At 39.4% G+C, this 11715-nt stretch overlaps 1 protein-coding gene across 2 annotated transcripts; it reads left to right on the top strand.

Annotated features, from left to right (window-relative positions):
- The first annotated feature begins 1911 nt into the window (after positions 1-1911).
- LOC103710895 (ATP-dependent DNA helicase DDX11) lies at positions 1912-10622 on the top strand. Of its 2 annotated transcripts, XR_003386421.2 has the most exons (10): positions 1912-2117; positions 2271-2843; positions 2914-2996; positions 3628-3981; positions 4493-4795; positions 4867-5109; positions 5206-5427; positions 6786-7350; positions 7439-8001; positions 10078-10622. XR_003386421.2 is itself a non-coding variant. In XM_017843742.3 (9 exons), the coding sequence occupies exons 1-9, from the start codon at positions 1955-1957 to the stop codon at positions 7660-7662; spliced, it is 2730 nt and encodes a 909-aa protein (XP_017699231.3). In that variant the 5' UTR covers positions 1912-1954; the 3' UTR covers positions 7663-8187. The 2 variants fall into 2 exon arrangements, 1 of the variants encoding a protein (XP_017699231.3); XM_017843742.3 differs by lacking the exon at positions 10078-10622 and having other exon boundaries at positions 7439-8187.
- The last annotated feature ends 1093 nt before the right edge of the window (positions 10623-11715 follow it).

An 11715-nucleotide genomic window follows, 5' to 3' on the forward strand; every position in this document is an offset into this window, starting at 1 on the left:
CATTTCAGCCCAGCCTGCTTTTTTAAGATAATGAGGAAAAAGAAGTACATATAAAGTTCATCAGGATTAGTCTTTCAAGTTATAATTTCCTGCTCTGAAAACATCACAGCTATATCTCGAAGCTTCATTTGCTCGTGTAGTAAGAAATGCAAGTTCCAGTAGATCAGTTATATTCACAATATAGTAAATGATAGTATCACTTGTTGTTACACTTGAATGCAAAAAAAAATTGAACTAGCGGATGAATAACATTGTTTAAAATAATTAAAGTGTTAGAAAGACTCCTCCAGGCAATTGAAACCCTTAAGAATACATTTTAGGTAAGGTATTTAAACAGTAAACACCAACAACACAACTAGGAAAGCTGATAAGAATTAAATTAACTATCTCAATCAAAAAAGAGAAAAGAAACAAAGACATGAAAAATTTTCAATTCCAGTTGGTACAATTCTATCTTCTAGCATCAGTATACATCAATATCGGCCATCTAGAACAACTATTTCACCCTGTATAATACTCACATTGCATGAAAAGCTAAATATTTCATATTGATTCCCTTCGACAGTTAATATAAAAAGTCTTTCTAGGGTTAAATATTAATTGTTCATGCAACCACTCCCACTAACTACATAAATAATGCCCTGAAAATCAGCCAGCAAGTACAACACAAGGAATCTCAAGGAAGAATCATGAAAAAGATATTAAAAAAGTATCAGTTATCTAGCATTGCATATACGTGCATCAAACAGCAGCATGGAAAACAAAAAGAAGTTGAAATAACCTAGGTCTACTGCAAGAAAGATTTCAAGTGACTCCAAGAACCCAATTCTTGAAGAGAGTAGCAGCACCAGATAGAAAGATATATTGAAGTGCTTGTAACTCCAAGAACCCAATTCTTGAAGATAATAGCAGAAGCATTAAATAGGAAGAGAAATTGAAGTACCTATAGCTCCAAGAACCCCATTGTCGGTGCCTACTCCATTGCAAGAACGATTTCAAGACAACTCCACGAATTCAATTCTTAAAGAGGGTAGCGGGAAGTATTGAACACAAAAAGAAACCGAAAGGCCCTGATCTACTAGACGAAAGATATCAACAGAACTACAAAAGCCAAATTCTTGAAGAGCGTAGGAAAAGCATTGAATGCAAAAATAAAAATAAAAAACCCTGTTCTATTGCAAGAAAGGTTTCATGAAAAATTCAAGAACCGAATTCTTGAAGGGGATCTCTAGGATTGAGATGCAAACCTGCGGATCTTTGTGGTCTTTCCGCTTCCGTCTCTCTGACGATTATGGTTGTGGTGTGATCCTCTGCTACTAGATAAAGAATGGAACTCTGATGCTTGTACACCGGCATCCGAACGTAAAGAATCCTCATGCATTAGGGTTTTCAGGGTTTTTGATGGAAGGGGAAAGAAGCCACGAGGAGGAGAGAAGGGATTGAGAGACGAAACGATCGAAAGGATTAACGAAAAGCAAAGGAGAGTACCTGGAGGAGCAGGACGGAGGGGTGGAGACGAAGAGCCTGCTCCGCCTCCCATATCGTCGCCGAGGCACGTCCGAGCCAGGCTTCAAGAACTGAGACATGGCCAGCCGCTCTCCGCTCCATGGCGGTTCTTCCTGGAGCGGCCCAACGGAAATAATTTCGGCAGAGCAAATAGGGTATGGCATCCCTGGGTCGTCTATTTATAGGCGTATATCGGTCCGCCCACTGCCGACATGCTGAGACCGGGTACAAATATTTGTTCCGCTTTGAACTGATCCGAACCGGGATTTCGGTTTACGTGGGTTTGTAAATTACGAAAGCTAAACCGGTGAGATCGATATCAATAAAGTGGGTCTTTATTCCGGCTCGGATGGGTCCGGCTGGTCCGTCACTTGGAGCCGCTCGCTTTGCAGAGCGCGGGAAAGGAAGTGCTATTTGAGGGGGACGGAGGTAAGCGGAACGGGAGCAAATGGGAAAGAAAACGATAGAAGAAATGGGGGAGGCGCCGGAGAAGGCGAGGCGTGAATTTCCGGCTTTCCCCTTCGATCCCTACCCAATCCAAACGGACTTCATGGCTTTCCTCTACGACTCCCTGGAGAAGGGCGGTATCGCCATGCTCGAGAGCCCCACTGGTACTCCTTCCTTCCTTCCTCCCTCTCTCCCTCCTCCTTTCTCGCCTCTCTCTCTCTCTCTCTCTCTCTCTCTCTCTCTCCATCTCCCATCTGAAATCGAACCCTAAATCCTTATCTGAAATCCACATGGCCTCTTTCTCGGTTTGGGCGCAGGAACGGGGAAAACCCTAAGCATCATCTGCAGCACGATGCAGTGGGTCGTCGATCGGAGGAAGCAGCAGCGCGAGCAGCAGAAGGGGAAGCCCGGCGACACGAAAACCTCCAGCATTGATGAAGAGGAGGAGCCGGATTGGATGAGGGATTTTGCCATCCCAGGTACGAAGAAGGAGGAGGGGGGAAGGAGGAGATTAGGGTCTGGATTGGTAAAATCGAAGAAGGCCTCTTTCGTAAAGCCCAAGAATGTGGAGAAAACTGCCGAGGAGTCGCCAGGGAATGACGAAGAGATGGAGTTCCTGGTAGATGATTATGAGAGTGAGGCGGAGGATATGGAGTATGGCATTGGGAGATCGAAGAGGAAAGGTGGGAGGTGTTTGAGTTCGAGTAGCAGTGATGAAGAGGAGGGAGAGGGAGGAATGGAGGAAGAGGAGGTGACCCCCAAGGTTTATTTCACTAGCCGGACGCATGCGCAGCTGTCACAGTTTGTGAGGGAGTTCAAAAGGACGGGCTTCACTTCAGAGCTCAATCTCATTTGTTTGGGCTCAAGGAAGAACCTGTGCGTCAATTCTGGTAATGGATATTTGTCTCTTACTAGTCTTCTTATTGGTAATATTTATGTATTTGTTGGGAAATTGCTCAGATGTTCTGAAACTGGGGAACTCGAACCGGATCAATGAGCATTGCTTGGAGTTGCAGAAGAGCAAGAAGGATTCCCAAATCAAGGTTTGGGTGGATTTCATGGGTTGATATCATATGCTGCCTGAGTTCGGTGCCAACGTCTAATGCATAAAACATTTGCTTGAATTATAAATTTCAATATCTCTTCAGGTTTTCTTCCACAAGTTTGTTCATAAGCATAATGTCCTATTATTTCAATTGATGAATATTAGATTTTTCAGAAAATTTTGAAATGAACAATTTCAACAAATCTTTCAAATTATTATATTTCAATTTTATTTTTCTCTTTAATTTAGGTGAAAATGTGCTTAGTATTTAACTTGAGATCATAAGAGAAGTAGCTGATCATCCATAAGGAAATTGGAGAAGTGTGCATCTAGGTTGAATGCTGTCTGAAGCTTTGTAATATCATCACCAACACTTATGTCTTTGACATGCTGTCTTAAAACAGTACCTTAGTACCTTCCTGGATAAATTTTAACATGGAAGCTCTAATGTTATCCAAGTACAATTTGAGGTTTATTAAAAACATCTTCTATGCAATGTTTCATGATTTTTGGTTTTGGAAAAAAAAAATACATAAAACGGTCAGTTTGTGCCCACAATTTGACGTGACCAGAACCGATACCATATGCTTACCTCAGTTGAAAGAGCCAATGACGCAATCTTTCTGCAGGTCCAGACTGATAATGGGAGGGTACAGCATGTAAAGGCTTCTTCAGGATGCCCAATGTTGAGGAAGCAGAATCTACGTAAACAGTTCAGGACTGAAGTATGGGAGCATGGTGCATCGGACATTGAAGATCTTGCGCAGCTAGGAAGGAAAATTGGGACCTGTTCATATTATGGTGCTCGTGAAATGGTTCGGGCAGGTGACCTTGTGGTCCTTCCCTACCAATCTCTACTATTGAGATCTGCTCGTGAATCACTTGGTCTGAACCTGAAGAACAGTGTTGTAGTTATAGATGAAGCCCACAATGTGGCAGACTCCCTCACTAGCATGTACAACTCAAAAATCACTGTGTCACAGGTAATGGTGCAGTACCTGATTCCTTTTAGCTATTGACTTTTATAATGGGCTTTTGTTGTTCTGAAGACTGGTTGCCTTCTAGACTACGGATATTTATAATGGGCTTTTGTTGTTGTTGAGGCTTCGCTTTTAGTCTTTCTTAGGCTTGAAATTATAATTAAAATACATGCATAGGAAGTTAATTCAGAGATTTTATGCTTGACTTTTTTTTAGTATTTTTATGAATTTTATGGAAATTTCAGCAGCCTTCAACAAGCTGAGTAGGATCCTGATATGGCTCGGCTTTTGGGTCCAATGGTATTCTATGTAATCAAGAGGAGTCTTGCCCCTTGAGAGGGGGCTTTTTGTTGTGTTAGTTATGATTGATTTTCTGTTGCTTTTAGGCCTTTTTGGCCCACTCACAAACCTGTTGGGGGGAATAAATAGTATAAACATTAATTTGTTGTGACTTAGGTGGGGAAATATGTAGTATAAACTTAACTTTCTTGTGACTTGAGCTTTCAATCGCCAGTTGAAGCAGGTGCTGTCCCACCTTGAGTTGTATCTTGGCAGGTTTCGGAATCGTTTGGGAGCTGGAAATCGACGATACATCCAGACTCTGATTGTTTTAATCCAGTCCTTCCTCCGGTTGTTGGTTGGCTGCCAGGAAGATTCTTCTGGTATTAGTAACATTCATGCAGACCAAGCAACTGAAGAGAAAAATTTTGGTGATACGTCAATGACCATAAATGAGTTCTTATTTTCTCTCAATATTGACAACATCAACTTAGTAAAATTGCATCGATATGTGAAGGAAAGCAACATCATTCACAAGGTACTCTATGCAGATGCATAGCCATCCATGCATTTTATTACCCAGTTGATGATATCGTGTCAGTTCCTCAGGTCACTGGATATGGAGCTAAATTTGCAAGTTCGCGAATTGGTTCCTTGCATTCCGATCACCAGGGCCATGGTGCAGAAGGAAGTGTAATATCTGGTTTTCAGGCTCTAGTTGGTATCTTTCTCTCTCTTATAAATAATGATAGTGATGGAAGAATGATAGTCTCAAGGCAGAAGCTTTCTGGGAAAACAGAAGAAGGATACCTTAAATTTGTAATGCTTTGTGGAGAGAAAATTTTTTCTGAGGTCTCATAGCCCTATTGCTTAATCAAATTTTTCTGTGGAAGCATAAAGACAGGTTTGCATATCAGTATAACCTATTTTAATTATAAATTTCTGCAGATTGCAGGTCAGGCACATGCTGTTGTCCTGGCAGGGGGGACTCTTCAGCCTATTGAAGAGACAAGGGTGCGCCTCTTCCCTGGCTTAGCATTGGATCACGTGCATTTTTTTACATGCAACCATATTGTTCCTCCAGAGAGTTTGTTGCCCATTGCAGTTTCTCGTGGACCCTCTGGCATGACTTTTGATTTCAGTTACAATTCAAGAAGCACTCCAAGCATGGTTTGTACTAAGTCTTATCCTTTCAGACTCACTGGTCATGATGTTGGTAGTTACTTGTTGGATTATGAAGACTTCTCTTGCTTCTAAAAGCAGATTTTTGGTGGGTTTTAAATTTAAAAGACCTTTATTAATCATAATACCTACTCTTCAGATGTAAGGGAAGTGGAATACAAGTTTATGTTAATTCGAAATGTGGGAGTAGTTATTCTAGGTATGTTTATTGTGGGAATCTATCTATATTGAACATAGTGTTTCTTTACATAATTCACATTTTAATGTGGCACAAAACAGGGGTATGAGTACAAATTGGGTCATCTTGTGTAAAAAAAACGCTCTGTGATTGACAGAGTGATTTTTATCCTTTGGTCAAAATGGGGTAGTGGATATCATTTGGGCAAAGTAAAATGAATATCTGCACTAAAATGACTGCAGATATCATTTGGCCAAAAATTATTCTTTCAATTTAGTGAGAAAAAGGGAGCAGTTGGTGCCCTGACTGAAGATAGCATTGTCTCCATCATTTGGATAGGATTTTTTATTCTATCTTCTGCCCTATGGAACTCTTAGTTCAGAGATTAATTATGTCCTGTCGCCTGCTTGGACAAAAACTCTGTCAAGCATTTTTGCATTGGCATTTTTGTGCAAAATATCTTTTTGGGTTCCTTCTCTGCGTTTATGACTATATAAATAGAATCGGAAATCACACTCCATCCTCATCTGATTTGGGAGCGTCAAATCTCATTGACAAGAGCTACATCAATTAGGATATGTTGATTCGCTCCACACATATTGTAGCCCTAAGGCATGATCTTTGATGGGGTAGAGCCAATGCTGTTTCAATTATATGGAAGGCCTGCCATGCTCTTGACAGCAATGTTTCCAGGTATACAATTTTAAAATATCATGTTGGTATGATACCTATATCCCACATAAATTGCTGAGTTAACACCTGTTGTTGTATACATACATAAGTCCATATGTAACTTATAGATCTTGTGTTCTTCTTAAACTTTATTATTTTGGATTGCATGTTTTATTCATCATCTGTCCTTTGGTTCTTCATTAGAATTTGAATGTGCTTCTTTTTTTTTCAAAAATTCGTTTTCTGTTTCTATATTCTCTCAAGCACCTAGATGTTCTTCTAGTCCCATGTTACATTTTTGTGCTGAATTTTATATGATATTTCTTTTTCGAAATATTATTGCAAGCTATTTTATTTTATTTTATAAACGTTCACTCCATGAACTAATTATTGATAGCCTTCTTTTAGCCTTCTTTTAATCCATTCTTGCTTATTGTCATTAATATTCACTGATGCATTCTGCTAATTATGTTATTTTGGTTTTGTTGCATGCCAGATAGATGAGCTAGGACGTTTACTTTGCAATCTAGTGGCAGTTATCCCAGAAGGAGTTGTCATGTTTTTCTCTTCATTTGACTATGAAGAACAGGTCTATAATACATGGAGGGCTTCAGGGGTTCTTTCCAAAATTCTGAAGAAGAAACATGTATACAGGGAGCCTAGAAACAGCATTGATGTCGATCTTGTACTGAAGGAATACAAGAAAGCCATTGAGTCTCCTAGTGGAATTCCAAATGATTCAAGAACTAATGGCGCACTTCTTCTAGCTGTTGTCGGTGGAAAGATTTCTGAAGGTATAAACTTCAGTGATGGGATGGGACGTTGCATTATAATGGTTGGACTTCCTTATCCAAGTCCCGCTGATGTTGAGTTGATGGAAAGAATCAAATATATAGAAGGTTTAGGAGAACCGTCTTCACTGACACCAAATAAATCCTTGGGTAATAAATTATATGGCAACACTAGAGTTCAGTCTGGCTTTGACATCTTGAGGAAATGCAAACAAAGAGGAAGAGAATACTATGAGAACTTATGCATGAAAGCTGTAAATCAGTCAATTGGTATGCATGTTCTTTGACTATTTAGCATCAATTAGCATGTAAATGATTGTTTGCTCTGTTACCAACCCCCCAATTTCTTTAATTGCAGGCAGAGCAATTAGGCACATAAATGACTATGCTGCAATATTGTTGGTCGACTCACGGTACGCATGCGATCCATCATTTCAGAGTTTCTCACACCCAGCTAACAAGCTACCCCTGTGGATAAAAGATCGACTTGTTTCTGCTACTCAAAGCTATGGGGAAGTCCACAGACTGCTGCGTCAGTTCTTCCAAATAAGAAGCAGTGTAACCAAAATTATTAGCTCTTAAGTACAATGCTGCATATGTTCTTCCAATTTAATAGCAGAAGTGGTGTGACAAGAAGTATAAGCACGTGAAATCCATAACGGCATCAGTTCTCCCAATTCAATAAGTAGAGGCATACCACATACGTATGCAGATGATAAGGATTGGATGTGGCTTATTTTCTCACTTACCTTAGGAGCTGTTCTCACAAACATCACCAGATGAACCTACCAATTGGTTTAAAGAAGGCAAATATTCAGAATATAAAAAATCTTGTTTGTGCAATTGCTGTTCAGAGCAAAGTGCAATGGTAGAAGCACAGGTGCATTGCTCTTTGTGAATTTGCAGCAAATTGGATAGGAGGTAATGTATCTTTTCTAGCCTATTACCTTTTTCTTCTATTAAGAGTCAGTTTCTGTTTTTATGTTTAATGATGACAATGTTATTTGTTGATATATGATCTTTGTATCTATTTTTAAACTTGTACTTTGGCCAACTCTTCAAATAGAAAGTATAAGCTTCACAACTGTTGCATTGGTTTCCTGTCAATCTTTTTCTTTCCTTTGTTGCAACATTCAATTTTTCCTGCAACTTATTTCTCCTCTGCTTTTGATGAACTGATGGGTGGAATAAAGTGAAAAAGCTTTTCAGGCTTGAACTTATAATAGACCCTTAATATTCTGATGTAAAATCAAATTTATGGATGCCTGTTCTTTTTTTCCTTTGAATTCTTTTTTTAACATAAGTTGGGCTTCATTTCTTAGTGCAACAATAGCAAATATTGCTGTCAACTCATTAAGCTCCTGTAGCTAAACATATACCAGTATTTGCTATAACCAACTGCCAGTTTGACTCTTCTAGAGACAGTCAACCTTCATGAATTCTATAATATCCTTTTCCCTGGCGCTTATACTGGATATCTTAGTATGAAAAGAGAGAGAGAGAGAGATGCTTTTTGGTGCTTTGCATGCCTCATCTACATCCTTCTCTGTTTGAACCTTGTAATGTGTACTTTCTTAATTGTGTGGTCTATAGGAAAGATTCTAGTGCAAATCAAGGGGAAATAATACTGAAACCTTAGGAAAAACAAATGGAAAGATAAACAGAAACACTTTAAACTTAGCTTTCTCAAGCGGTTCCTGGCCATTTGTCTCAGCTCCCATTGTTATTATTTGATCGCCTCCCATTCTCCACCTTCCCTTTTTTCCCTTTTGTTAGATATTACAATCTCCACTTTGCTGTTTGATTCCTGTGATCTGCCTAGTAAATAGGTATTGTTTATTTTTTGGCCTTGCATTCCACTTAGTCTGGCAGTGTAGGTTTTGTGACGGACACCAGGGGCGGCTCAATACATTCTGGGCCTAAGGCGAATCCAATGAACGAGGCCTCTTTTTTTAATAATAATTTTTTTTAATAAATATAAAATACTTAAAAAAATATATAAAAATAGATAGCCATCAAGTACACTATTTCAACAAAGATACATGAATCTAACAAAGATAGACAAAAAGCCTTTTTAATTTAATATAATTCTTGAATGGAAGCACATAAAAGTAATTACTCTAAATGAAGGGCCATGAAACTGATTAAATAACTGAGATAATGCTTGGCAATACTGTTTAACATGTCAAGCAAGAGCCGAATAGGAAAGGTCATCCCATGGCACTTTATGGTCAAGGTAAAGAAAAGAATTTGTCCATAAAGGAACCTCTCCATAAGAGAAAGTAGGGTCATTATGGGAAATTCACTCCATCTAATTAATAAAAGTCCCATCCCACCATCTCCCCTTCAAGTGAGTACCCAAGCAGCAACTGCAACATCACAGCACAGCAGCCATTCAACCCCCTCCCTCCTTTTCTCTCTCTACCAACCAAGAGGGGAGAAGAAACCGATAGGAGAAAACTAAAAGAATCTCCACCCTCCAAGAAGTCCATCTCCAATCCCCCTATCTTTCTTCCGGATGGCCCAGCTGGATCAGGAGTAATGTGAGGGAAGGAAAACCAAGACCAAAACCAAAAAAGAGAAGGGATGAAAGATAAGAGAGGCTTCAGGCGTCTATCAAGCCAACCAAATCCCTCCTCTCTCTCTCTCTCTCCCTACCCAAAACAAAACTACGGTCCCCAACTTCCCAAATTGCCCCTCTGCAGGCCAGGAAACTCTCCACCTCCCTTCCATCAAGGGGGAAGACTCGTAGCCAGCTCCTGATCCCGTTTTATATGGGGCCTCTGCTTCCTTTTGGTCAGCCTCCCGGGGGCCTTCCATTGGCCCGGGGCCTTAGGCGACCGCCTCGGTCGCCTAGGGCTCGGGCCGGCCCTGACAGACACTATTCCTTATGTTTACCATTAAATATGCAAAAGGAAATACCCGTTCTCTATTTAGCTTCAAAACTTATACTGTAAGGTTGTATAATTCAAGCATATTGTGATTTCTCTTTGCCAGCCATACATCCCCAACAAGCGACTTTCTGCAGCATGATAATGATGACCTCTGAACAAGCTCATAATTGAGGATACATTAGATGTAATCCATGAGTTTGAATATATGCACTTACTGAATTAGGATCATGTAAGAATACACTATCACGGATGCATGCACACATGGATCTATACAATTCATCATGAGTGTGAATTTGTATGTATGCAGTTTTTGATCAACAGTTTCCGCTTTCATTTATATCTGACTCTGAATGCCTTGCTGAAGCTGTAGACTGGCCAGAGAATTTTCACTTGTTCCACAACATCAGATTAGTTTTGTGGGAGGATCTAGTAATCACTAAGGCTTTTTTTGTAATTTATTTCATTGGCATAATTAATATAGATATAATTTGAATTGTTCCATTTAGTTTCTTTCTCAACCTATTTAAACATCATTTTCAATATTATACCATAAGATATGGTCCTGGGATTGCTGTAATGTTAAACATTTTCTGATGAATCTTTGATTTCATTTGATGATGAAAGGAAAAGCGGATATCATCAGCTCCACTTGGTGTGCCAAATTTATTGGACATTATAGATTATAGAGTATTTATATGTTGCAGTATTTAAAACAAAGAAAAAGAAAAAGTGGTACTTTCTTTTTTTGAGAATCATGGTGGGGAACCATAATGATGATGACAAACTGATGCAAAAGAAACCCTAGTCAGATACTTGAGATAACACCTCCTGAAAACATCGGGACTGGCAATGTTTGAATAGGGCACCTCTTCCAAATTGAGGAGGGGTGCGAGTGCTGGGCTATAGCCTGGTTTGCTTCCCATGTTTTAATTTTTACTCGTATTTTTCTCTTGAATTAACTTGCAAGGTACACCATGTGAGTGTTTCTTGATGTACATTTCATTTTGTGGCCCTAGGATTTGGTTCTAGTTTTCCTCTGCAGGTCTCGTCTTTGTGCAGTTCTCCTTCAATAGCAGTGCTGCATAAACCATGATCAACATGCCTTAGGTCATCTGAATATTCTTTGACCATTCATCAAAGCCTGCACCTCCTGTGACAGCTAGTTTTCATCTCTCCCTGTTGTGTTACATGTATTAGTTATTCAGTTGCGGGGCTTTAACACTTTCTTTTTTACGCAAATGTAAGCTAATAACTGTTTTAGCATAAATGAGGTCTACTGGAGAGTGGAGACCCTTCGTTAACTACTCTATTAGCGAAATTTCTATAGATTGAGAAATGATGGACGCAAGAGAAAGAAAGTTCATGTTCCATGGTGCAAGTGTTACATGGTACCACCATATTATAGACTTTGTTAATGGTGGTGTTTGGAGTTATTAATGATGATTATTGCATCTGTATATGCAATATTAAAAATTGTTAAGTAATATTGTAATAGTACATTCAGCTTAAGATATGGAAGATGTAATTTTATGGTTAGGGTCAAATGACCCTCATCTTTGAGCGCATAAAGCTGAATTGAAAGAGCCATGACAATTTCCCAGATTCTTTTGGGCTGTTAGAAACCACGTTCCAGATGGACTGCGATATGTAATTCGCGGGCTTGTTTGGAGCTCGTTAGTTTATTTTATTTTTTTGATGGAAAGGGGGAGGCGAGATGCCACCAAAATTTATGAAAAGGAGA

Source organism: Phoenix dactylifera, chromosome 8 (assembly GCF_009389715.1).
Source record: "Phoenix dactylifera cultivar Barhee BC4 chromosome 8, palm_55x_up_171113_PBpolish2nd_filt_p, whole genome shotgun sequence".
NCBI lineage: Eukaryota > Viridiplantae > Streptophyta > Magnoliopsida > Arecales > Arecaceae > Phoenix > Phoenix dactylifera.

What these genes read in the sequence shown, in the direction of transcription:
- LOC103710895 (XM_017843742.3), top strand. Translation starts at nt 1,955, where the DNA reads ATGGGAAAGAAAACGATAGAAGAAATGGGGGAGGCGCCGGAGAAGGCG. An exon ending in CAAAAATCACTGTGTCACAG is followed by an intron (nt 3,982 to 4,492) that starts GTAATGGTGCAG and finishes TTCAATCGCCAG; the next exon opens with TTGAAGCAGGTGCTGTCCCA. An exon ending in AGCTGTAAATCAGTCAATTG is followed by an intron (nt 7,351 to 7,438) that starts GTATGCATGTTC and finishes CTTTAATTGCAG; the next exon opens with GCAGAGCAATTAGGCACATA.